Genomic DNA, 25,224 nt, shown 5'->3' with positions numbered 1-25,224 from the left:
AAAGCTTAGGTTTTCAATAATTAATTTTAAAGGGGTCTGAAATTGATTATATCCTAGGTTATATACTTTTTATTTTGGGTTTAAATAGGTTGAAAACGACAAAATAAAAGGTTAATATAAAATATTGCCTATAAGGGAACCCTATCTAAGGAAGGTTTTGTCTAGGTTGAGGTACCTAAGTTGACCGTAAGGGAACACCTCTACCTGGGAACCGACTTGGGGGTTGAATTAGTCAATATTTTATAGCATGCAATAATGTGTTTAGTTCGTTAAAGTGTTTAATGAACTAAAACATTAAGTGTTAAACAAATCCAATATAAAAGTTATATTGAGCAAACTAATAAACTTAGATAATTTCATTTAGCCAAATTTTACCTAAGTAATAATCCTAGTTGTAAAATACTAAGTGGGAGGATTAGGTGTATATATAAAATATACCATGTATATGAGATATATGTGGTATATATATACATTCTTTCACTCACGTTCTCCGTATAAGTTCACACCGTGAGTTCTATGCTCGGCCTCGTGTAGCCCTGGGCGCGGCCTCCCTACGGAAGGTGTTTGCATGGTTCAATATCAAGGTGAATGAAGAAAGTATTAATAGTAAGTGGGAGATAGGATGTGTGACACGGTCTCTTCCATTGGTTTGCAACGTGAGGTTTCTTACAAGGCCTGCCTGTCATCCTGGAGCAACCACCCCTACAGAAGGTCTGTTGTATGGAATCAAACTCAGGTCGAACTTCAGAAATGGATAAGGTCTCTTAGGTTTTGTACCAATATTTGCCCTTCTCTACGATAGACTTATTGGGGCGGACCTCTGGGGTTTGAAAATGGTGGGTCACACTTACAAGAAGTTGTTAAGTTTGTTAGTAATTTCTTGACCAAACAAACGGTGACTAACTGTTATAGGAATAAGAGTTATTCAGGTGTAATATTTAGTTGAGAATGTCTCAATTCAGTGAAGGATTACCTGACTGCCTCACAGTAGCTGTTGCTCTAAATCACTGAAGCATCATCGCAAAAATAACCTTCATTGATAGGGTACATTATTACTTTTTGCTAAAACTGGTTGGGTTTTAATGGGTAGTGCAAGTGTCTAATATAGATTTGTTTATATTTCAGCATGTCTAAATCTATTGCCCTGCTTGCGCCGAAAAACTTAACGGCGAAAATTACACACAATGGAAAACGAATCTTAACACGATACTCGTGGTAGATGATCTTAGGTTTGTCTTAATTGAGGAGTGTCCTTAGGCTCCCACGCCTAATGCAGCTCGAGCCTATCGGGATGCCTATGACAGATGGATCAAGGCCAATGACAAGGCCAAGGTCTACATCTTGGCAAGCATATCTGATGTGCTGGCCAAGAAGCATGTGAGCATGGTCACAGCAAGGGAGATCATGGATTCGTTGCAGGACATGTTTGGACAGCCGTTCATTCAAGCCCGACACGATGCCCTCAAGTTCATTTACAATTCCCGCATGAAAGAGGGAACATCAGTACGGGAACATGTTCTCAATGTGATGGTCACTTTAATGTGGCTGAAGTGAACGGGGCTGTCATAGACAAGGGAAACCAGGTCAGCTTTATCTTGGAATCTCTTCCGAAGAGTTTCTTACAGTTTCGCAGCAATACTGTGATGAACAAGATAGAGTACAACCTTACCACGTTCTTGAATGAGCTACAAATTTTTCAGTCTCTTATGAAAAATAAGGGACAAGAAGGAGAGGCAAACATTGCTACCTTAAATCGGTTCCATCGAGGTTCGACCTTAGGAACAAAATATGTGCCTTCTTCTAGATACCAAAACTGGCCCTACTACTGCTACTGCCAAGAAGGGCAAGGCCGAAGTTGCAAAAAAGGAAAATGTTTCCATTGCAATACTGATGGGCATTGGAAGAGAAACTGCCCAAAATACTTGGTCAGAAAGAAGAAAGCCAAAGAAGAGATGTCGTCTCAACAGTAGCAGTGGGAGACCTAAAGCTGTTTTTGAAACTTGCTTAATGGAGAATGATGATTCTGCCGGGATACTACATTCAGGGCCACTAACCATGTTTGCTCTTCTTTTTCGGGAATTAGTGTAACGCCCCGAGTCCCTCAGGTTAGTTAGTCTCGAATCAGGAGATTTTTTCATTTAATTTTCAAAGTGAATGTTAATCGAATTTATTTATATTTATCGGGCTCTAAAATCCAATTAAATTAATATTTACCGGATCCCGTGTGGTGGGTCTTGTTTAGTAGGGGGGTAGATTTCTTATCTTTGGGCTTGGACTTATTGGGCCTCCTTTGGGTTATTTTGGTTTTAAAACAAAGGGAAAAAGAAAGAAAACAACAACAAAACCCTAGCCCATATGCCTTCTTTTCTTCTTCTTTTCTTCTTCTTCTTCTCCCTAGCCGCCCCCCCCATTCTTCTTCGTTCCCAATTCCTGCCGCCCCTCCCTTCGTTTTCCGGCAGCCCCTCCGACGCTCGACGCAACACCGGTGCTGCTAACCACTCCGACCGGGACGACGACTCGTAGCAGCTGCGGACGAAGAACCACGCGCGGCGGCCGACGACCGAATCTAAAGCAGCAGCAGCAGGCGGCGCGACCTCGACGTTCCGGCAACCTGCAGCAGCGGCAGCGCGTTTCCCCCGGCGTCAGCAACGACCAGCGCAGCTCCTCTCCGCGGCGGCCCAGATCTGCGGCGGCGCACGACGAACGGGTGTACAGCGGTGAACCGGCGGCGGTCGGCTGCTACGATCTGACGGACAGCGACTCCAGCGGCGGAATTTGTACGTTACAGCAGTGTTTAGGATGTTTGGCAGCGACCCACATCCGTTCGAAGCTCGATTTAGGCTACCCACACCTTGACAAGCTAGATCTAGGTGACCCACATCCATACGAAGTCGGTTTGGTGGTAATGTGTCATTCGAACCCTTTTAGAGTTGAATTTCGGAAGCCAAATAGGTTGTGTAATGTGCTGTATTTTCTATTTCGGTGTGCTTAGGTGTGGAGTCGGCGCAACATTTAAGGGCGCGGTTGTGTGTAAGTAGCACGGGGGCGGGTGCGTGCGTTGATGTTTGTTATTTGGTTGCCGATGTGTTGTTTATGACGTTTAATATTGGTTCTGATACGTTGTTGTGCAGTGTAACTCTTTTTATGTTGGTTTGTATGCCTGGGTAGTGTTGAATGTCCGTTGGTGATAATAGTGGAAATTTTGTATTGTTGAGCTGCTGAGATCTATTGTAGAATGATGTACGTTTATAGGGAATGTTCATTAAAGTGGATTTATTTTGGGAATGCTTGTTGTCTGAATTTGTATGAAGTGTTTGGCGTATCTCATGAGTTGTTTATTATATCTGGCAATGCTTATTGGATATGGACGTTGGATATTAAGTGTTTGGATGAATTGTGTTGGGCTCCAATCGTTTGCAATTTGTGCACTATGCTTTGTTATGACTACACTCACTGTGGTGCGGTTGTTAAGAATTGATATGTGGTGATAGCATGTTTAGTTTATTGTTTTGCTATTAGAATGATGTTTATGTTGTGGAAGCATGCTGGAAGGACTCGTGTTGGTCTGTAGGGGTAGTCTATGCTCTTCTGAGTGGCTTAGAACTTGACGGTGGCGCAGCCAGGTCGCAGGGGAATGCCGGGGCAGAAAGGTGCCGAAACCGGATTCCGAATCCTGGGCCTGGGGTGTTACAGATGGTATCAGAGCGGAGTTGTTCCTGTAGACTGTCCTAGAATCTAGGTCATCAGTGTACGGTCCTTGTCAGCCTCCTCGTCATCACCAGGTACGTTTCTGAGTTCTGGATGTTCGATCATGAATGTTTTTACATTGCTTATGATTGAGATATTATTATTGACTGATACTAGATAGGTCGGTGTGTTTCTTTGACTCATTATGTAGAATTTGCTTGAATTTTGCACTTGTGTTGTGCCCCGGTTAGTGTGTTAATGACCTTGGTGCTATGTTCTCTGTTCCTTTAGACAATGGCTTTTTGACGGAACACGAGAGCTCACAACTACGAGGATCCGAACCCTAGGGGTGAGGAAGCAGCGGATCCAAATGTTCCCCCGACAGTTCCTGGAGGGGTAGCACCCCCGGTTCCGCAGGCAGCACCTCAGGGAGTTCCCCAGGTGAATCCCCAGGTGGCGTTACTAGCTGAGGCGTTGCAAGTATTGCTGGATAATGCGAATGAAGCTGGTGGGGCTCAGGCGCAGCAGCCTCGCCGGGCACAGATTCAACAAGAGGAGGTTCAGTTTATCAGGGATTTCAAACGCTTCGGACCACCCGTTTTCAACGGGGTGAGTGAGAGGCCTACTGCGGTCGAGGAATGGGTCAGGGAGTTGGAAGCCCTTTATGGGTATTTGGGATGCTTCGACGAATTCAAGGTCCGGGGAGAAGTGTTTATGCTTCGGGGAGAAGCAGTAAACTGGTGGGAGTCGGTGGCGGCAGCGGAGGATCACGCCAACGCACCCGTCACCTGGGCGAGGTTTAAGGATCTACTCTATGAGTACTATTTCCCCGTGACTGTCAGGAACGAAAAACGGGCAGAGTTTCTCCGTCTCACTCAAGGGAGCCTAACTTTGGCCCAATACGAGAGGAAGTTCACTGAGCTGTCCCGTTTTGGTATGCAATATATTCCTACTGAACAATTAAAGATTGACAAGTTCATTGACGGTTTGCGTAGGGAGGTCAAGGGGCTACTTGTTCTCAAGGAGCCAACTACTTATGCAGCAGCAGTCAGGTGTGCGTTGGTTATGGACAAATGTCTTGAGGAGCCTCAGTCTCAATATGTGATGGGCTCCAGCTCGGGGGCCAAGAGGAAATTTGCATCGTTCTCCTCCAGTCAACCCTCGAGGGGACACCAGCAGCTTGTGCAAAGGTGGACTGTTTCTCCGGTGTGCCCCTCTTGTAAGAGGAGCCATGCTGGGCCGTGTTGGGCGGGAAAGAGAATATGTTACAGGTGTCAGAAGGAAGGACATTTTGCAAGGGACTGTCCAGGGGGGATGTTGAGCATGCCGAGGCGGTGGTCATAGGTACCTTCTCTTTGCGAGTCTTGAGCTGTGTGTATATGCTTGTGTTTTATTGCATGCGTGTTACTTTTGCAGGCACTGTTTTAGTACTCAGTATGCCTGCTTACGCTTTATTTGACTCGGGGTCTAGTCATTCTTTCATTGCTTCTACCTTTGTTCGGCATGCAGACCTAGAGCTAGAATCGTTAGGCTTTTTGTTGCCGGTATCCACTCCGCCAGGATCTGTGTTGGTCACTAGTCAAGTGGTGAAAGGAGGCCAGCTCTCTTTCGATGGTCAGACCGTGGAGGTGAAGTTAATCCAACTGGATATGCAGGATTTCGATGTGATACTAGGCATGGATTGGTTAGCTGCTAACCGGGCTAATATTGATTGCTCGAAGAAGGGAGTCAGCTTTCGCTTGCCCTCCGGACAAAACTTTACCTTTAAAGGAGTCAAGGCCGGGGTCCCGAGGGTGGTGTCGGCATTGAAGGCCAGCCATCTTCTCCAGCGTGGTGTCTGGGCCTATTTGGCTAGCATTGTGGATGCAAGGAAGGTTGTGCCGACCTTGGGGCGGTTCGTGTGGTCAATGAGTTTCCTGACGTGTTCCCTGAGGACCTCCCCGGCTTGCCTCCGTTCCGCGAAGTGGACTTTTGTATAGAGTTGCTGCCAGGGACGGCCCCCATCTTGAAAGCACCCTATCGAATGGCTCCGGCAGAGTTGAAAAAGCTGAAGCTACAGTTGGAAGAATTACTCGACAAGGGTTTCATCTGCCCAAGCGTGTCCCCTTGGGGTGCGCCCGTGCTCTTTGTTAAGAAAAAAGACGGTTCTATGCGACTTTGTATAGATTACAGGGAACTAAACAAAGTTACGGTTAAGAATAAGTATCCCCTACCACGCATTGATGACCTTTTTGATCAGCTTCAGGGGGCAAAGGTGTTCTCAAAGATAGACTTGCGTTCGGGGTACCACCAGTTGAGGTTAAAGGAGGCCGACATCTCGAAGACAGCGTTCAGAACAAGGTACGGGCACTATGAGTTTGTCGTGATGTCTTTTGGACTCACAAATGCCCCGGCAGCCTTTATGGATCTAATGAATCGGTCTTTAAGGAGTATTTAGATTCTTTTGTCATTGTGTTCATCGATCACATCCTGATAAACAGCAAGACTGAGTAGTGTGACAAGGAACATCTCAGACAGGTTTTGTCTACACTACGGGGAAATAAGTTGTATGCAAAGTTTTCAAAGTGTGAGTTCTGGATGGACCAAGTGGCGTTCCTAGGACACATAGTCACCAGGGAAGGTATTGCAGTAGACCCCACCAAGGTAGAGGCTGTTAGCAATTGGCCAAGACCTAGTTCAGTTACAGATATTCGTAGCTTCCTCGGCTTGGCTGGTTATTACAGAAAGTTCATCCAGAATTTCTCTCGGATAGCGGCACCGTTGACGCAGTTGACTCGTAAGAATGCTACCTTCACTTGGAGCAGCGAGTGTGAGGAGGCTTTCCAAGAACTGAAGAAGCGTTTGGTGTCTGCACCGGTGTTAACTGTCCCCGATGGGACGGGAGGTTTGGTGGTTTACAGCGACGCCTCGCGAAAGGGCTTGGGATGTGTGCTGATGCAACATGGGAAAGTTATAACTTATGCTTCTCGGCAACTGAAGGCGCATGAGCTTAACTATCCCACTCATGATTTAGAATTAGCAGCAGTGGTCTTCGCCTTAAAGTTGTGGAGGCACTACCTTTACGGAGAGAGAATTCAGGTCTTCACGGATCATCAGAGTTTGAGGTACCTTTTCACCCAGAAGGAGCTTAACTTGAGACAGAGGCGGTGGTTAGAGTTGGTGAAGGACTATGATTGTGAGATTAGTTACCATCCGGGTAAAGCAAACGTGGTGGCTGATGCTCTTAGTAGAAGGGCGGCAAGTGTGGCATCTCTGGTTGCGATCTGCAGTCCAATGCACAACGAGTTGGAACACTTGGAGGTAGAGCTGACGGTGGATGATGTCTCAGCGCTATTGGCTCGACTCTCGGTGGAACCCAGTCTGAGGCAGAGGATCATTGTTGCCCAAAAGAAAGACCCTAGCTTGGCCAAAGGCTTTAGTATGGTGGGCCATGGGGATTTCACTCTCTCGGGTGAGGCAGCTTTGCTTTTTCGCAGAAGGTTGTGTGTGCCAAAAGATTATTCTTTGAGGAAGGACTTATTGGGAGAGGCACACAATACTCCCTACTCGGTCCATCCAGGAAGTACCAAAATGTACCAAGACCTCAAGAAACATTACTGGTGGCATAACATGATGAGGGAAATAGCTCAGTTTGTTAGCAAGTGTTTGACTTGCCAACAGGTAAAGGCTTCAAGACAGAGACCTGCTGGATTGCTCCAACCTTTGAGCATACCAGTCTGGAAGTGGGACGATGTGGCTACGGACTTCATTACAGGACTACCAAGGACGGTTAAGGGATTCACTGTGATTTGGGTAGTTGTAGATCGTTTAACCAAGTCTGCTCACTTTATTCCCGGCAAGGCCACGTATACAGTAGAAAAATGGGCGGAACTGTATTTACAGGAGATTGTCAGGCTACATGGTATACCGGTATCCATAGTGTCCGATCGAGACCCGCGTTTCAGTGTCAGGCTACATGGTATACCGGTATCCATAGTGTCCGATCGAGACCCGCGTTTCACCTCGACTTTTTGGCGGAGTCTACACAAGTCCCTGGGCACTAAGTTGGACTTTAGCACGGCGTTTCACCCCCAAACCGATGGTCAGACGGAGCGCGTGAACCAGGTTTTAGAGGACATGCTCAGAGCTTGCATGTTGGACTTTGGTGGTAGTTGGGACAAGTATCTCTACCTAATAGAGTTCGCTTATAATAATAGTTTTCAGGCCACGATTGGGATGGCCCCATACAAGGCACTGTATGGGAAGGAGTGTCGATCTCCGGTTAATTGGGACGAAGTCAGAGAAAGAGTTCTCTTGGGATTGGATTTGGTGCAGCGACTAACAGTGCCATTCAAAAGATCAGGGGAATGATGCAAGTCGCACAGAGCCGTCAAAAGAGTTATGCAGACGTCAGGCGTAGAGAGCTCGAATTTGTGGTAGGTGAACGGGTGTTTCTTCGTGTGACACCCGTAAAGGGGTTTTTGCGATTTGGGAAGAAGGGCAAGCTCAGCACAAGGTTCATTGGGCCTTTTGAAATTCTGGAACGTATCGGCCTAGTCACGTATAGGTTGGCCTTGCCACCATCGTTGGCAGCAGTTCACAATGTGTTTCACGTGTCTATGTTGAGGAAGTACATTCATGACCCTTCGCACGTCTTGGACCCTGAACCATTACAACTGGATGAGTCCTTGTGCTACCAAGAGATACCCGTCAGAATTTTGGCAAGAGAAACCAAGTTGTTGAGGAACCAGACGATTCGCTTGGTTATGGTTTTGTGGAGGAACCACCAAGTGGAAGAAGCTACTTGGGAGCGGGAGGATGATATCAAGGCAAGATACCCTGAACTGTTAGAACAGTCAACTTTCAGGGACGAAAGTTTTTGAAGGAGGGAAGTCTGTAACGCCCCGAGTTCCTCAGGTTAGTTAGTCTCGAATCAGGAGATTTTTTCATTTAATTTTCAAAGTGAATGTTAATCGAATTTATTTATATTTATCGGGCTCTAAAATCCAATTAAATTAATATTTACCGGATCCCGTGTGGTGGGTGTTGTTTAGGAGGGGGGTAGATTTCTTATCTTTGGGCTTGGACTTATTGGGCCTCATTTGGGTTATTTTTGTTTTAAAACAAAGGGAAAAAGAAAGAAAACAAAAACAAAACCCTAGCCCAAATTCCTTCTTTTCTTCTTCTTCTTCTCCCTAGCCGCCCCCCCCCCCCCCCGGTTCTTCTTCGTTCCCAATTCCCGCCGCCCCTCCCTTCGTTTTCCGGCAGCCCCTCCAGCGGCGGGATTGGTACGTTACAGCAGTGTTTAGGATGTTTGGCGGCGACCCACATCCGTTCGAAGCTCGATTTAGGCTACCCACACCTTGGCAAGCTAGATCTAGGTGACCCACATCCATAAGAAGTCGGTTTGGTGGTAATGTGTCATTCGAACCCTTTTAGAGTTGAATTTTGGAAGCCAAATAGGTTGTGTAATGTGCTGTATTTTCTGTTTCGGTGTGCTTAGGTGTGGAGTCGGCGCAACATTTAAGGGCGCAGTTGTGTGTAAGTAGCACGGGGGCGGGTGCGTGCGTTGATGTTTGTTATTTGGTTGCCGATGTGTTGTTTATGACGTTTAATATTGGTTTTGATACGTTGTTGTGCAGTGTAACTCTTGTTTATGTTGGTTTGTATGCCTGGGTAGTGTTGAATGTTCGTTGGTGATAATAGATGAAATTTTGTATTGTTGAGCTGCTGAGATTTATTGTAGAATGATGTACGTTTATAGGGAATGTTCATTAAAGTGGATTTATTTTGGGAATGCTTGTTGTCTGAATTGTATGAAGTGTTTGGGCGTATCTCATGAGTTGTTTATTATATATGGCAATGCTTATTGGATATGGACGTTGGATATTAAGTGTTTGGATGAATTGTGTTGGGCTCCAATCGTTTGCAATTTGTTGACTATGCTTTGTTATGACTACACTCACTGTGGTGCGGTTGTTATGAATTGATATGTGGTGAAAGCATGTTTGGTTTATTGTTTTGCTATTAGAATGATGTTTATGTTGTGGAAGCATGCTGGAAGGACTCGTGTTGGTCTGTAGGGGTAGTCTATGCTCTTCTGAGTGGCTTAGAACTTGACGGTGGTGCAGCCAGGTCGCAGGGGAATGCCGGGGCAGAGAGGTGCCGAAACCGGATTCCGAATCCTGGGCCTGGGGTGTTACAATTAGTTCCTGGAGGCAGTTTGATGCTGGGGAGATGACTCTCAAAGTTAGAACAAGAGATGTCGTCTCAGCAGCCGCAGTGGGAGACCTAAAGCTGTTTTTAGACAATAGTACGTATATAGTATTAGATAATGTGTATGTAGTTCTCAAAATAAGGAGGAAATTGATTTCAATTTCTTGTATACTAGAACAATGTTATGCTATTTCTTTTTCATTAAATGAAGTGTTCATTTCACAAAATGGTGTTAACATTTGTTCTGCAAAACTTGAAAGGAACTTATATGTGTTAAGACGAACTATAACTACAGCAAATTTAAATACAGAGTTGTTTAACAATGCTAAAACTCAACATAAACAATAAAGAACTTCTCCTATAGAAAATACCTATCTTTGGCATCTAAGATTAGGTCATATAAATCTCAATAGGATTGAGAGATTGGTTAATAGTGGACTTCTAAGCAAGTTAGAAGATGACTCCTTACCTCCATGTGAATCTTGTCTTGAAGGCAAGATGACTAAAAGATATTTTACTGGAAAAAGATTACAGAGCCAAAGAACCTCAGAGCTTGTACATTCAAACCTTTTTGGTCCAATGAATGTTAAAGCTAGGGGAGGATATGAATATTTCATCTATATCATAGATGATTATTCAAGGTATGGATATCCTACCTAATGGAACATAAGTCCCTCGGGCAGTTTGGGAGGCGTTTTTATGTAAAATATTTCTTGTCTTCTTTTTGAGAAATTTTTACATTTTATTTAAGGTTTTTTTGTGTAGATTCCAAATCTAATTTTTGTTTTTGCATTTGAATTTTGCAGGATCAAGATCCGACCCTCGTCAGAATTGCGCCAGGCGCAATTTAAGAGACAAAATCGATTTTTTCTTAGTTATGGTTAGGGCTTTTGTGGGCTTTATGTGGGTTATGTTTAAATGGGCTTTGAGTTGTTTTAAATCAAAAAGAGGCCCAATTTTAAAACCAATCATGTCTTTAATAGGGTTTAAAACATAAAACAAAAAGCCCTAGGATTTGAAAACACCCCATTCACGATTTTTACCAAAATTTTCTCACTTGTTTTCAAATCTTCTCTCAAGAAATCTCAAAGAATCTCAAAGTCTCTTTCATCTCTCTCTTTTTCAGCACTTTTAGGGTTTATTGGAGGGATTTTCGTTGTTGATCGTGAAGCAAACTCAAGAACCATGGAAGGTTCATCTTCCTCCAAGCCACATGACAAAGAGAAGGAAAAGAAGAGAGTGTTGTTGCCTCCACCAACCAAACCGGGTATGATTCCTCTTGAACCTCCTAGGATTTCTCATGAAAAGTTAGTTTTTGATCCTAGGGAACAAATAAGAAAATATGAGGAAGCTATAAGAATGAACCCTAGGAGAAATCTATCCATAGGTGGTACAAATTCTGAAAAAATTAATATGGAATCTAATGATGCTAGGGTTAATAAAGAAGGTTCTAGTGAAGAAATTAGGAGGTGTTAATAAAGTTTATCTTCAAAAAAAGCAATCTCTAGAGGAAAAAGCTGTTGTTTTAGATGAAGAAATAGCTAGACTTTAAAAGAGAGCGGAGATGTTCAGTAAAAATAACGAAATTAGGGATAAAGAGAATGAGAGGGTTTATGCGAAAATTGAGGAATTAAACATAAAATGGCAAGAATTCATGGAAAACTCAAAGAAAGTGAGTGAGGAGATTCAACTTGAGTTAAATAGCATGAGTATACGTCGTAGGATAAATCTTTCTCAAGATAACCCCGTTCCAAGTCTTTAGAACTATCTATCCCTCCCCCTCTTTCCACTACTATTGCTGTGCATGTTGAAGGTCAAGAACAGGTTAGTGGAGACTCAGAACATGACACGGAGCCCTTGGAGCATTCAGATTCAGCCACGGTCGAAATTCAATGCCAAATTGCGCCTGGCGCAATTATGAATGAGACTCCACCGGCCACTCTACAAGGTATTTTGTCTCCATCTTTTCCAGATCTTATCTTTACTAAAAAGCCCCTAGTTTTTGATGATTTAGAATAGGAAAGGACAACGTCGAAAATTGCTGAAATTTTGGTGGCGTTGAATGAAGAAAGGGGAGAAGATCCATTGGAGGATGATGGAAACAGTGGGGCAGCACAAGGACAATTGAATATTGATGGAGATGATGAAGATCTTGGAGAATTACCCCAAAAAGTGCATGGAGATGAGTTTGAGGACGAGGAAGACAATGACGATATCTCTCAATATGAAGTGAGAGTACGAACTCCGGTGCACGAATCTCAGCAAGTTGATGAGAAGCCCCCTGCACAACAGCAGAAAGGAACATCCGGTCCTGTGGATGTCCCTAGTGAGGTCATAGAGGAACCATCTTTCTCTTCTTCACAAGGTAAGACCCATTCCTTGTCGAGTTTGAATGTTTCTGACCCAAACTTTGTTGCTACTACAGAGACTTCAGATGAGGAGGTGAGTTTGACCAAAGTGGTAAAGAAAATGCAAAAGAAGAAAAAAGTGGCAGAAATTGCGCCTGGCCAATTTCTAGGCCTAGGACCCGCGCCGGTGTAGCACGTTTGGCTGCCCAAAAAGAAGCCGAGGCTGGTCCATCTAAAAAAGCCAAGAGGGCTTGGGTGCAAAGAGGGGCAGAAGAGCCACTTGAGGAGGCCAACGAAGAGAAGCCCGATTCTACCGAACAAACACCATCAAGAGTAAAAAGGGTAAGATTGGAGGTGAGGAGACCCACCTTGACAACACGTGATATGCTCCTTTAGAGAGGTTTTGATGATACCCAAAAACCGGTGCCGGAATATGTTAGGAGGAGGCTTGTGGAGAATGGTTGGGAGGCATTGTTTGCCCCAACTACACGTGTATCAGAGGCCTTGGTGAAAGAGTTTTACACTGCCATCAACCCAAACCGAGGGGATGTAGTGAGAGTACGGGGTAAAGTGGTAAAATTATTGCCTTCCATTATTAATACTCACTATGGTTTGTTGGATGTTTTTAATGCCATAGGTAATGAAATTTTGGTGCATCCATCGGACGAGCAAGTGGAGGAGGCATGTAGGCTTATTTGTAGACCACATAAGACATGAACCGTCTCAACCACGGGTAAGCTTTCCTTAAAGCCCCTTGACATTAATGAGCAAGCGACGGTTTCGATGTATGCAGTGAAGGACCAGTTGATCCCCACTTCTCACGATTCCTCCATTAAGCGCAATAGGGCGATGATGGTGTACATTCTCATGAAGGGTGTTGAGTTCAACTTTAGGGAACTCATAAGAAACGAGATACGGAGTTGCTCTGAGAAAATGGTAGGTCCTCTTGTTTTTCCTGGACTAATAAATGAGTTATACTTGCAGGCGGGAGTGGCGGCTGATGATGCCAATGTTGTGATCCCAAGAAGTCGTTCACATCCCTAAGAAGAGTTCAGGGGTATTCCATTGTTCGAGAGGAAGATTCTCCCATTACCGCAGCGAATCCCGAGACCCGAGTGGCGGTGACTAGGGATCAGTATGATGAGCTTAGGCACAAGTACAAGCTTCTTTTGGTTACTCAACGTGCCACATGTGCTTTCCTTAAAAAGATATACGGTGATGAAGCACATTCATTCCCCGATGAGCTTGTGGCCGACTTACCATCTTCTTCCCGTTTTCCTACCGATTCCACCGACGATGAGTCTTCCAATGATGAGTAGGGAAGTATCTCCCTCTCTTTGTTTCGATATATTGATCTTGATTTTGTATGTTAGATTGTTTAGTTTAGTCTGCATGTTAGGTTGTGTAGGTCGTTTTTGTTCTTTTAGTTTGCATGATAGGTTGTTTAAACTTAGTTTTTGTTTTAGGATAGTGTTGGGCTGTTAGGAAGGAATATATGTTGTGTTTTTGCATATATTTAAAGTTCAAACTTGCATGCTTCCTTGTTCTAGCTACTAGCTTGTCTTTAGCTTCTTCAATGCGTCTTTTCTAAACTATCAACATGTTCATCTTTTTAATGAAATGCTTTCCTTTGTTCTTTGTTTTTGTACCATGTCGATGAGGATTCCTAAGGTCATGAATAGGTTAGATTTCCTAGTTTTATGATCAAGCCATAAGTCATTTTCCATTTTTTTTATTTTGGTTATAAAATTGTATTCTGCTTCTTTTTGTTTTGAAACCTTAACTTTTTCATTGCTTTGGAAGTCCTTGTCCTTTTTGTGCCAAGATTTTGAATCTCTCAAAATTTCTTTCCCTAGTGAGGACACTATTTCCTTTAAGTTTGGGGGGGACGGTGTGTGTCTTTTTGTTTTAAGAAAGAAAATGCATTTTATGTTTTGGAAAAATAGTCAAGAAAGAAAATGCAAGCAATAAAAGAGTCATATGCAAGAAAATTTTTTTCGAAAGAAAGAGTATGAAAAAGAGTACAAAACAAGAAAAGCAAGTCAAAAAAAGAGTCTTGAGAGAAAATAAAAGTGGGGGAAAGAAAAACAAAATTGAGAGTAAGAAAAGAGTGGTAAGAAAGATGAGAGGAAAAAAAACGCGCTTATTTTCACGAGTCCCACTATAGACATTCATTTTCTTTAAATGGGTGGCGTAAGCATCTTGAAGGGTGGTAGCCTACATATTAAGGTGACTTCGTGAAAAATTGTCGACATCATTTTATGCCGGGTTGTTACCTAACAAGTTTCTATGAGTGGCTGTGGTTTGAAACCGATGTTAGTGTGTTGAAAACCTCAGGGGCTAATAGCCGGTCCACATGATGTTAAAATTTTTTGAATCAAAACGGAAGTGTGCATATTCCATGGTTTTGTAAAGAGTTTTGTGTTTTAGAAAAGAAGAGGATTTAGAATCGTTTTTATTTCCAAAACAAAGGACGGTTTATGGTTTGTTGGCTTGAGAGTAAAGTTAGGACATTTAGCTTGTGGAGCCTTTCCTGAGACTTATATGATTCATTTACTTAGAACATTTGGATTGTTGATCATTCATATTTCTAGCGTGTTGGTTGTTTTAGATTTGTTCTTGTTTTTGCTTCAGGACAAGCAAATGGCTAAGTTTGGGGGTGTGTTAAGGTTGACTTTTTACTGTAGAAACATGTGTCGGTAGCCCTGTTTGACCACGTTTTTTACCCATTTCCCATTATTATTTGCCAAAAAGTCAAACTATAGTACTTTATGAAAAATGAGATAAATGCGGTCAAAGTTGGAAGAAAATAACTAAATTATGTTTTTTGCAAAATTGTGTCTGACGCATTTTTGGAGGGCAATTTGTCAAAATGCACGTTTTGATTAATGAAGGGCAACGAGGACATTTCCCACATGTTCAAAACCGTGAGTCCAAATCCAAGTGAGGTGGTTAGGTGAATCTCAACCCTTTTCCACCTAAAATGGAGGGGAGTTTCAACCAACCTATGGTGCTATAAAAGGAAGTCATCCATCCCTCAGCAAATCATCCCTTCCAAGCTTCATTTCATCTTCTTTTAGATGCTCTCTAGTTGTAGAACACGTTTTTAGGGTTTATGTTCATGTTCTATGATATAGAAATGAGTGATCACGGAGTGCACGGAGAAAGCCTACAAGAGGAGGAAGCTCAAATATACTCAAATGAAGCTTATGCTCAAAGTCAACCCAATCATGAGCCAATCATTATGCCACAAGGTCCAATCACAAGAGCTAGAGCTAAAAGACTACAAGAAGGGTTGAATGGTCACTTCCAAGCTAAGGTGTTCACACTTGTTGAAGAGTTGCATCCCTTCAAGCTTGAAAAGACATCTTGTCATCCAAGAAACTTCATGAATCTAAAAATCAAGATTCATCCACATATTTAATTTATTATGTATTTTTCAAAGGTTGTGTCTTTTCATCCAAGGGTTGTGTCTTTTCAATTACTATAAATAGGGATGTACATTTGCTTTTCAAACACAACATTTTGATGAATGAAATTTCATATTGAGTTTAGTCTCTCTCAAGCTTTAAGCTTTCTTTGTATTCTTGTGTTTAGAATGCATGTTTAGAACTTTCAATCTAGTTTGATCAATTAGGTTGTGGAGAGTTCGAAATCTTGAAGATAGGAAGAAGTTCTCTTTTCTTCATGATCTTTGATCATCTTTTCCAAGCACAAATTTGTTTAGCTTTCTTGGGGTTGATTCATCATCTTGTTATTGGGGTTATTCTTATTATTGTTGTGGGGGTTCACCTTGTATAAGGGAGTTCTCATGCATAATTGAGTTAGTTCCTTTATCACTCGTGCAAGCGCACACGGTCACAAATAATACTTGGAAGTAATCCAATGTCGAATCCTCAGGGACTTGTTGCTTTTCAAAATCAAGTAATGCAGTGAAATGATTCAAATATGCAATTGTGATTTAGGAAGAAAATAATGGTGAAATGTTGTTGTTTGGGGTTTAACTTTCAAGCAATTTAATGAAACTCAACCTCCTTGTCTCCTACCTTAGTTTTGATGCAAAACATGGAAAACACACTATGTTGGGAAAATGCACCAAGCGCAATTCCTGACTTTTCTTGGGATTTGAGTTCTACTCTTTCACTACCGCTTTTGGTTGCTGCAGAGGCTAGGGTAACCTACAATCATATTCCTATGTGTGATTACAATCCTAGAGAATATCTACCAACTCATTTGCATTATCGGTTAGAGGGCCTATGCCTAGGACCATGTTTTATGCGCTTATTCCTAAGTCACATCCCATATTGGTTATATATTATTTTACGTAACTCACCTTTCCCAAGGTTAGGCTTTAGTGTATAAATGTAACGCCCCAGGAATTTCACCATTTCCAAACAGGGACCGTTACTAAGCCTACCTAAAATTTTCGCATAAACAAGAGAATTTTCTTCACAACAACACTAAGCAATAAAACTACCACGCTTCTGCTGCGCTACTCTGATTTCCAACACTCCCGAGAGTTTGAACAATTAGAACAACAACACTAATGTTTTAAGAGAAACTCACATCCTATACAGTTAAACCATTTAATACCGACTTCACATTAACCAAACCCTTCAAGGAAACCTTATTAACTATAAACCATCCACTAAATGAATATTAACATCTCGAATGGCAATGAAGCAAAAGCTAATTCAAGTACGATCAACTTAAACAAATGTATTTATAAATATCCTAAGTAGATTACAATCTCGTAGTTCAAGAGGCTAACAAAATTAATGCTCTAAAAGAATAATGAATCGGCAACGTTACAACATCCTTTAGACAATAAAACTAAACAAAACCAGCCACTACCAACTCAACTACAACATTAAATGGCCACAACTATCCTAACTAAAAGAAATTAATTGCACACAGCATAGCTAATGGTCTTTCCGAACAAGCCTCCTCCTCGCCATCACCATCCCAAGAGCTAGCTCGATACCTGCAAACTGGAGGGGAAAAAGAGGGATGAGTACAACCACAGTACTCAGTAAGCAGCCCTTATCTGAAGGGTCACGCACAAACAACATACTTATCAAGGAACAACGTGTCATGCTTATTAAAGAATCAACACACACACATCATGCTCAACCAAATCATGAAACATTCATTGTCATGCTTTTCATCACATTATGCATTCAAACGTAGACACATTCTATAAAATTCGGTGACAACCACAACCAAGAACACATTAACTACCAGTATTCACCTCTAGTCTCCTTAACATCTCAAGTACCTCTACGCTTATCGCAGCTACTCTAGCCTTCAACGGTTAACTCCTTCGAGCAGAGTCGGCCCCTGACCATTTATACCCAAAGCCCCGACCCTGCAGCATCAGCCCTCGACCATTTATACCCGAGGCCTTGAACTCTGCATCGACCCTCGACCATTTATACCCGAGGCCTCGATGTCTTACAATCTATTGGCCCTTGACCATTTATACCCAAGGCCCCAATAGTTCTCCTTTCGAAAGACTCCTTGCATCGACCCCCGACCATTTATACCCGAGGCCTCGATACCCAATTAGTGACGTATCAGCCCTCGACCATTTATACCCGAGGCCCTGACACTCACCCATTCACTTCGTAACTTTCATAACTCCACACATCATTTCTTGCCTCCAACCAAGATTTCAGTACTACTTCCCTAATAACAGCAACCACCACAACGCCCATCACGACACAACCACTAGTATGATTTCAATGCATCACAGATCTCAAAAACACAAAGTTTGACAGCAACCAACCTGATCACAACATAGAGCACACAAAAGCTTCAACAAATAACCCTATGGCATGGTTCACATAACATACATTTCACATAGCGGTTCAGAAAACTTTTAAGAACACGCCCAACACAATTCATCCAAACATTTAATATCCAACATTCGAAGAAATCATCCAACATCAGTATTCAATAAGCATTGCTAGACATAAATAAACACATCAGACACGCCAAACATCTTATGCAAAATTCAGACAACAACATCTCCACAATAAGTCCACTTTAACGAGCATTCTCTGCAACATACATCATTCCACATCAGTTCTCAGCAGCTCAACAATACAAAATTTCCACTATTATCACCGACGGACATGCAACACTACTCAGGCACATGAACCAACATAAACAAGAGTTACACTGCACAATAACGTATCAAAATCAATATTAAACATCATAAAACAACACAACGGCAACCAAATAATAAACATCAACTCACGCACCCGCCCCTCGTCTACTTACTTTTCATTACTCGATAGGCCACCAATTCCAATCTTTCAAATGCATCGACAAGCCATTCACACATCTAATCAAAGCACAATTATCCAACATGCTCTTCATCGTACAAAACAAGAAAATAATCCCATAGCTTCCAACTAAGCAAACATAAACTAAGTAACATAAAACTATCACGTGCATTTTCAATCCCAAGACATGCTTTCAAACATCAAAGCTTAATCACTTCCAACCATACCGAGCAGCAACTTTCAAGGCACATCCAATAATCATGACACAAGATATTTTCCTAATATGTAAAAGGAAAGGAACAAAAGAAACAACAAGGATACAACAACTAGAAGTCCTCAAATGATGCCCAACAAACTCTAAATACATGAGATATTCAAGTATAGCAAAGTTAAACACGAAACCATCTGAATAACACCTATTAACTTACATATTAATAAATAATAAACACACCGAAAGCACCACACAATTCATACATATTCAATCAACAAACATCCCCCAAGTAAGAACTACTTACAACCAAGTTCTAATGCGCTACCAAGTTCACCGAAGGGTTCCTAAATCCAAAAGCAAACCAAACTTGATTAGAATTCATGTTAGAAACACTTAGTTTGCATCGAAAGTGAGTTTAGATGATCCGTTACCTACTATCTCACCATAAAACCTCTTGGGTATGGAGTGGGTCGACGCCGAGGAGGTTCGGGCATCCAAAACTGAGTTTGAATGTTCTTATGCTTGCTGTTCCGATGTCAAACGCGATGGGTAATGCTGGCTTGAGTCTAAATAGGGGTGGGTACCGCAAATCGAACTCCGGACAGGTGTGGGTAAGCGTCTAAAGTCGTCGAGGGGAAGCAAAGGCCACAGATCGGGGCTGTGGGTGGTCGTCGGAGCGCGCACGGCCACGGGCCGCTGTCGGAACGCCGCAGAAATGGCACAGCCACTGCAGAACTGAAGGCGCGCCACTGCTGTTCAACCCGTGTGCAAAACCGCCGCGACGTCGCACAACGCCGGAGGAGGGAGTCTCGCGCCGCCGCTCGGGATCGCCAGATCTGCTGCAGAACCCGCGCGTTCGCGCCGTATATCGCCGCCTGAAGGCCTCGCCACTCGTGGATCTGCAGTCTATCGCCGTCGCCACCGTCGGGGTTGCCGGAAAACGGAAATGGGTTGGGGAGATGAAGAAGAACAAACGGGGGGGGGGGGGGGGGCGGCGGCTGGACAAGTGAGGAAGAAGAAGATGAAGTGGTTTAGGGTTTTTTTTTTTTTATTATTTCCTTTGTTTTAAAACCCATAGCCCAAATCCCAAATCTTAAATGAGGCCCAAATAAGTAACACAAAGTCCCAAAACAACAAGCCCAAAATTTCACTTTAGAAAGAAGAATAAACCCCACAACAACCCGAAATAAAATAGTTAACTTAAACTCTAAGACCCAAGAATAATAATTCAAAGAAAAGTAGAATTTAGGAAGGAAAATCCCAAAACTCGTGAATTTAGAATTTAACTAAAAATCTCCTACACAGGTCGAGAACTTAAATTATCTTAATCCAAAGAAATTAAACTTAATTCTAATTTAGCCAGAAATTAGAATTTCAAAGTTAGAAAATCCAAGAATTAAAGTTATCAAATTAGGGAAAAATCCAAGGACACTATTTATCTCTTAAAATAAACGAGTCAGAGAACGCGGGGCGTTACAATAAATCAAGTTCCCACTGGCCAAATGGAAAAGAGACGTAAAGAGAAGTTTTTAGAAACCAACCTAAAAAAGTGCCATGTGCAATCAGGCCAAAATCTCGAGCGTGTTGAAAATCAGATCATTTGACTAAGACATTCCACAAGGAGGTTGATAACTAATTTAGAACATGATTAAATTAAAGTAAATGCACGAAAACATAAAGAAAGTATTTTTCATTGAATTTAAATGAATAAATAAGCCGTAGAAGGAGTTCTAGCTTGACCCTCTTCTCTCTCGAGCGCGAGGGGAGTTGAAACTCGCTAAAGAACTTTAAAAGAACAGAATGAACAAAGAACGGAAGTAAGAAACTGAATTAAAGGCATTACGAAAGGTAAAAGCGTGAAAAACGAAGAAATTAACAACTAGAATGATATAGAAATGAGTGATCACGGAGTGCACGGGGAAAACCTACAAGAGGAGGAAGCTTAAATATGCTCAAATGAAGCTTATGCTCAAAGTCAACCCAATCATGAGCCAATCATTATGCCACAAGGTCAATCACAAGAGCTAGAGCTAAAAGACTACAAGAAGGGTTGAATGGTCACTTCCAAGCTAAGGTGTTCACATTTGTTGAAGAGTTTCATCCCTTCAAGCTTGAAAAGACATCTTGTCATCCAAGAAACTTCATGAATCTAAAAATCAAGATTCATCCACATATTTAATTTATTATGTATTTTTCAAAGGTTGTGTCTTTTCATCCAAGGGTTGTGTCTTTTCAATTACTATAAATAGGGATGTACATTTGCTTTTCAAACACAACATTTTGATGAATGAAAATTCATATTGAGTTTAGCCTCTCTCAAGCTTTAAGCTTTCTTTGTATTCTTGTGTTTAGAATGCATGTTTAGAACTTTCAATCTAGTTTGATCAATTAGGTTGTGGAGAGTTCGAAATCTTGAAGATAGGAACAAGTTCTCTTTTCTTCTTGATCTTTCATCATCTTTTCCAAGCACAAATCTGTTTAGCTTTCTTGGGGTTGATTCATCATCTTGTTATTGGGGTTATTCTTATTATTGTTGTGGGGGTTCACCTTGTATAAGGGAGTTCTCATGCATAATTGAGTTAGTTCCTTTATCAACGAGTCTCTGATCTTTTTAAAGGTAGAGAAAATCCCAACAGCCCTCTATATTGCGAGCAGGTTAGTTGTTGTTAAAGTACGTGATACTGAGATTCGTGATGCATTAAAATCATACTGGATGATTTGTTTTGAATAGGCATTGTGATTAGTTTGATTAGGGAGCTAGTACTACAATCTTGGTTGGAGGCTAAAAATGATATGTGGAGTTTGGATGTTATGGAAGAAGAATAGGTGAGTGTTAGGGGCCCGGGTACAAAGGTCACGGGCTCATGCGTCACAAGTTCGGTATCGAGGCTCCGGGTACCAAGGTCGGAGGTCGACACGGTGAAACTAATCGTTGGGTAAGTAGTTTCTTACTTAACGGGATTGTTTGTTGTGTGTTGCTATGAACGAATGGTTTGCTTGTGTGGCTATGAGTGTTATTGCATAATTGCTTGCGATTGGTACTAGTTTATACACATTGCTACTGTTATATTGTGAGTTGGGTGTGTTCTGACTATTATGAAAGTTTGTTGAAGGGTTGGATGTGTTTCTAGGTCTGTTAATCGTATTATTGCATCGCTGTGTTCACAAAAGCACACTGAGTTTTTATGATAATGGCTATACCGTGAGAGCTGTTGACATATTATTTTTGTTGTTAGCATGTTGTTTATGTACTGGAATCATGCTGGACTATTATGAGCTGAACATTGATTTGTATGTTGCATGTTGAATCCATCATAGTGAATATAGCATGGGTCTTTGCTTAGAAGCATGTAAGACTCTAGATAGAGTTTCAAAATGTAATGAAGTGAATGGATGAGTATTAAGGCCAGGGGGTTAATACATCACTAGTTTGGTATCAAGGTTCTAAGTACAAAGGTCGGGATCGATACGCCTACTTTGGACAAAGATGAGTGTCGAGGCTTCGGGTACAAAGGTCGATGGTCGATGCGATGAGTCTTAGAGGAAGGCAAGTATTGAGGCCGTGAGAGGAAAGGACAAGGGTCAATATGTTGCAAAGCCATTGATGTCTTAGCTATACGTGGTTAGGGGTCGGTGTGACAGTTCGAGACCTTGGGTACAAAGGTCCAAGAATCGAATGCAAAGCGCTGTAGAGAAGTGTTGAGGCCTTGAATACAAAGGTCAGGGGTCAATACGACTTGAAGGAATAAGTCTTGGAGGAATAGGAAAGAGAACTAATGAGTTTAGAGAAGTGTCGATGCTTTGACTATGCGTGGTCAGGGATTGGCGCAACAGTTCGACGCCTTGGGTATAAAGGTCAAGGATCGAACGTCAAGTGCCCTAGCAAAGTGTCGAGGCTCTCGGTACAAAGCTCAAGGGTCGATACGACTCGAAGGAGTAAGTCTTTGAGAAACAGGAAAACAAACTAGTGAATTGAGGTGCGAGGATGAGTTTGGCTTGTAGGTTGCATGTTTAGAAATGTTTATATTTGTATTGTGTAAAGCATGATGATTTGTTACGCATGTCGTTTGAACTTTCTATGATAAGCATGTTGTTTGTGTGTGATCCTTCAGGTAAGCGCTGCTTACTAGGTACCATGATTGTACTTACCCCTATTTTCCCTCCAGGTTTTGTAGATAATGAGGTTACTCACGGGAAACGGTGATGGCGAGGAGGAGGCTTGTTTGGAAAGACCATATAACGCTGCGTTATTTTATTTTCATTTTTTTAGTTAGGATAGTTGTAATTAGTTCATTTCAAAGTTGAGGTGCTAGTAGCTGGTGCTGTTTAGTTTTTCCTGTTTATGTACTCTGTTACAAACCCTAGTTTTATAAAGTTCAGATAGTTGGCAAAGCTTAGTTTGATTTATTATTGAGTTTGGTTCCTTATTAAAGGTTCAGTTGTTGGTTCCATATAGAAATTGTTTAAGTTGGCTTGCTCTGTAATTTGATAACCTCAAAGGATTGTAGTTTGATAAATTCCTTAGTTGGTTTGTCCGTATTTAAGCTATGGTAAATGTTATTAATCATAGCAGTGCAGCGGAAGCGTGGTACTTTGCTTGCTTAGTCTTGGTTGTTGTGGTAATTTCTCTTGTTTAGGTGAATTTTTTTTAGTATTTTTAGTAACGGTTCGCATTCGGGATGTTGAAAATCCTGGGGCGTTACAGTTGGTATCAGAGCGGAGTTGGTCCTGTAGACTGACCTAGAACCTAGGTCGTTTAGTGTTCATCGTCTTTCTTGGACTCCTCTCCATCACTATGTATGTGAAAAATAAAGTTATTAAACCAAAAATATGACTAATGACCTTACATAAAAAGGGACTTTCCCTAATCTTTTTTTTTTAGGTCATTAGCCATAGTTTTGGTTTAATTATAATTTCATTAATGACAAAATTGTCATTGTTCTCCTTTTTCTCAATACCGTAATCTAACTGTCATGAATTAAGTTAATGATAATTTTAAACTGTCATTGAAGCCCGTATTTTTAGTAGTGAAGATACCCAACCTTATCTATGTACTATTGTTAAGGTTGACTTTTTACTGCAGAAACATGTGTTGGTAGGCCTGTTTGACCATGATTTTGAACCCTTTCCCATCATTATGTGCCAAAAAAGGTTACATATTCATAAAGTAGAACATGCATATAACAGTTTTCTGTTTTGCTGGAATTGCACCTGGTGTAATTTTGGACATCAACTTGCCAAAATGTGCATTTTGATTGATGAAAGGCAAGGAGGACATTTCCTATGTTTTTGAATCCAAGCTATATTGGTCATTCTAAGTCAAATGGGAGTGGTTAGATGTATCTCAACTCATTTCCACCTAAAATGGTGGGAAGTTCAACAACTTCAAGGGCCTATATAAGAAAGTCATTCCTCCAGCGGCAAATCATTCCTCCCAAGCTCGTTTTCAACTTCATTTCATTCCTTCTTAGTTATAGAACTCCTTCATATGCTTTAGATTTAAGTTTTGGTTGTTATTTCCTTGTATTTTCATACTTTTGCCTACTGTATTGCTTTTACTTCAAGTTCTACCTTTTCCTCTTCATTTATTGATAAGAAAACAACAGCCAATTGGATCTAAGAACCCTTATGGTTATGCAAACCCCTAGATCACAAGTGCTAAAACCCCCAAATCAAGATGATGTCAACCCAAGGAAGAAATTAGAACGGATTCACCTTGATGATCAATATCAAGAGTAGAGAAAACTTGTTTCTAAACTCAAGATTCGAATCACTCCACAAGATAGCTTGATCAAGGCTACTTGAATGATTCTAGCATGCAATTCTAAAACACAAGAAATGCAAAGGAAAAGCTCATGGCTCAATAAGCTTAAATTTCATTATCTCAAAACTCAAATCTCCAATCTCAAATCTGTTTTTCCAAGGGAACAAGCTAGGCTATTTATAGCCTCCAAAACAACCCTTCAAGTAACCTAAAAGAATTGTAAAGGTTGTAACTCCCTACTACATCAATACCATAACCACCACTAACACAAATAAAACTTAAAACACATAAATGAAATGTTTAAAATCATAAAGTCCGCAGGGAAAATCATAAATATGGTTTTCACTGCAAAATGAACAAATGAGATCGTTGACTTGGCAAACAGGGGCAGGAGTGCAATAATCCGACTGCACAGGTTGTATCGGCGTGGCTAATGGATTTTTTATTCCCAATGCCATCTCTTTCAGCCTCTGGTTCATTGTAACCATCTCTTTTTGCATCGAGGTCGCAATGTCCAGAGCCAAAACTCCAGCTGGATCTTGCTTCTTTGGTGCTGCCCTAGATCTTTGCGAACACCATAGCTCGTTGTGTGAAGCTAAGTCATTTAGGATGTCAACAATCTCGTTGAATGTCTTCTTTGTAAAGGCTCCGTTGGCAGCATTGTTTAGCATCATCTTAGTAGGATGATCTAAACCTCTAAAGAAATGTTCTATCTGGATGCATGCCGGC

At 41.7% G+C, this 25,224-nt stretch overlaps 2 protein-coding genes and 1 long non-coding RNA gene across 3 annotated transcripts; 2 read left to right on the top strand and 1 right to left on the bottom strand.

Annotated features, from left to right (window-relative positions):
- The first annotated feature begins 4,401 nt into the window (after nucleotides 1-4,401).
- On the top strand, nucleotides 4,402-5,666 carry LOC148210304 (uncharacterized). The gene is made up of 2 exons (XM_088126276.1): nucleotides 4,402-4,906; nucleotides 5,104-5,666. The coding sequence occupies exons 1-2, from the start codon at nucleotides 4,402-4,404 to the stop codon at nucleotides 5,664-5,666; spliced, it is 1,068 nt and encodes a 355-aa protein (XP_087982402.1).
- Nucleotides 5,667-8,897: 3,231 nt separating this feature from the next.
- LOC148210303 (uncharacterized) lies at nucleotides 8,898-15,900 on the top strand. Its single transcript, XM_088126387.1, has 4 exons — nucleotides 8,898-9,079; nucleotides 9,170-9,979; nucleotides 10,689-11,830; nucleotides 11,951-15,900. The coding sequence occupies exons 3-4, from the start codon at nucleotides 11,800-11,802 to the stop codon at nucleotides 12,421-12,423; spliced, it is 504 nt and encodes a 167-aa protein (XP_087982513.1). The 5' UTR covers nucleotides 8,898-9,079; nucleotides 9,170-9,979; nucleotides 10,689-11,799; the 3' UTR covers nucleotides 12,424-15,900.
- A 1,029-nt stretch (nucleotides 15,901-16,929) lies between these two features.
- LOC148210302 (uncharacterized) lies at nucleotides 16,930-19,702 on the bottom strand. The gene is made up of 3 exons (XR_015792182.1): nucleotides 19,163-19,702; nucleotides 19,036-19,075; nucleotides 16,930-17,221 (listed from the first exon to the last, which is right to left on the bottom strand). It is a non-coding gene; the product is annotated as an uncharacterized LOC148210302 (long non-coding RNA).
- Between the last annotated feature and the right edge of the window lie 5,522 nt (nucleotides 19,703-25,224).

This window comes from Momordica charantia, assembly GCF_013281855.1.
Source record: "Momordica charantia cultivar OHB3-1 chromosome 7 unlocalized genomic scaffold, Mcharantia_2.0 BLBB01000007.1, whole genome shotgun sequence".
In the NCBI taxonomy this organism is placed as follows: domain Eukaryota; kingdom Viridiplantae; phylum Streptophyta; class Magnoliopsida; order Cucurbitales; family Cucurbitaceae; genus Momordica; species Momordica charantia.
This window is presented reverse-complemented; position numbering and strand designations above follow the sequence as displayed.

What these genes read in the sequence shown, in the direction of transcription:
- LOC148210303 (XM_088126387.1), top strand. Translation starts at nt 11,800, where the DNA reads ATGAATGAGACTCCACCGGCCACTCTACAAG. An exon ending in TCCACCGGCCACTCTACAAG is followed by an intron (nt 11,831 to 11,950) that starts GTATTTTGTCTC and finishes CGTTGAATGAAG; the next exon opens with AAAGGGGAGAAGATCCATTG.
- LOC148210304 (XM_088126276.1), top strand. Translation starts at nt 4,402, where the DNA reads ATGCTTCGGGGAGAAGCAGTAAACTGGTGGGAGTCGGTGGCGGCAGCG. An exon ending in TTCTCCGGTGTGCCCCTCTT is followed by an intron (nt 4,907 to 5,103) that starts GTAAGAGGAGCC and finishes TTACTTTTGCAG; the next exon opens with GCACTGTTTTAGTACTCAGT.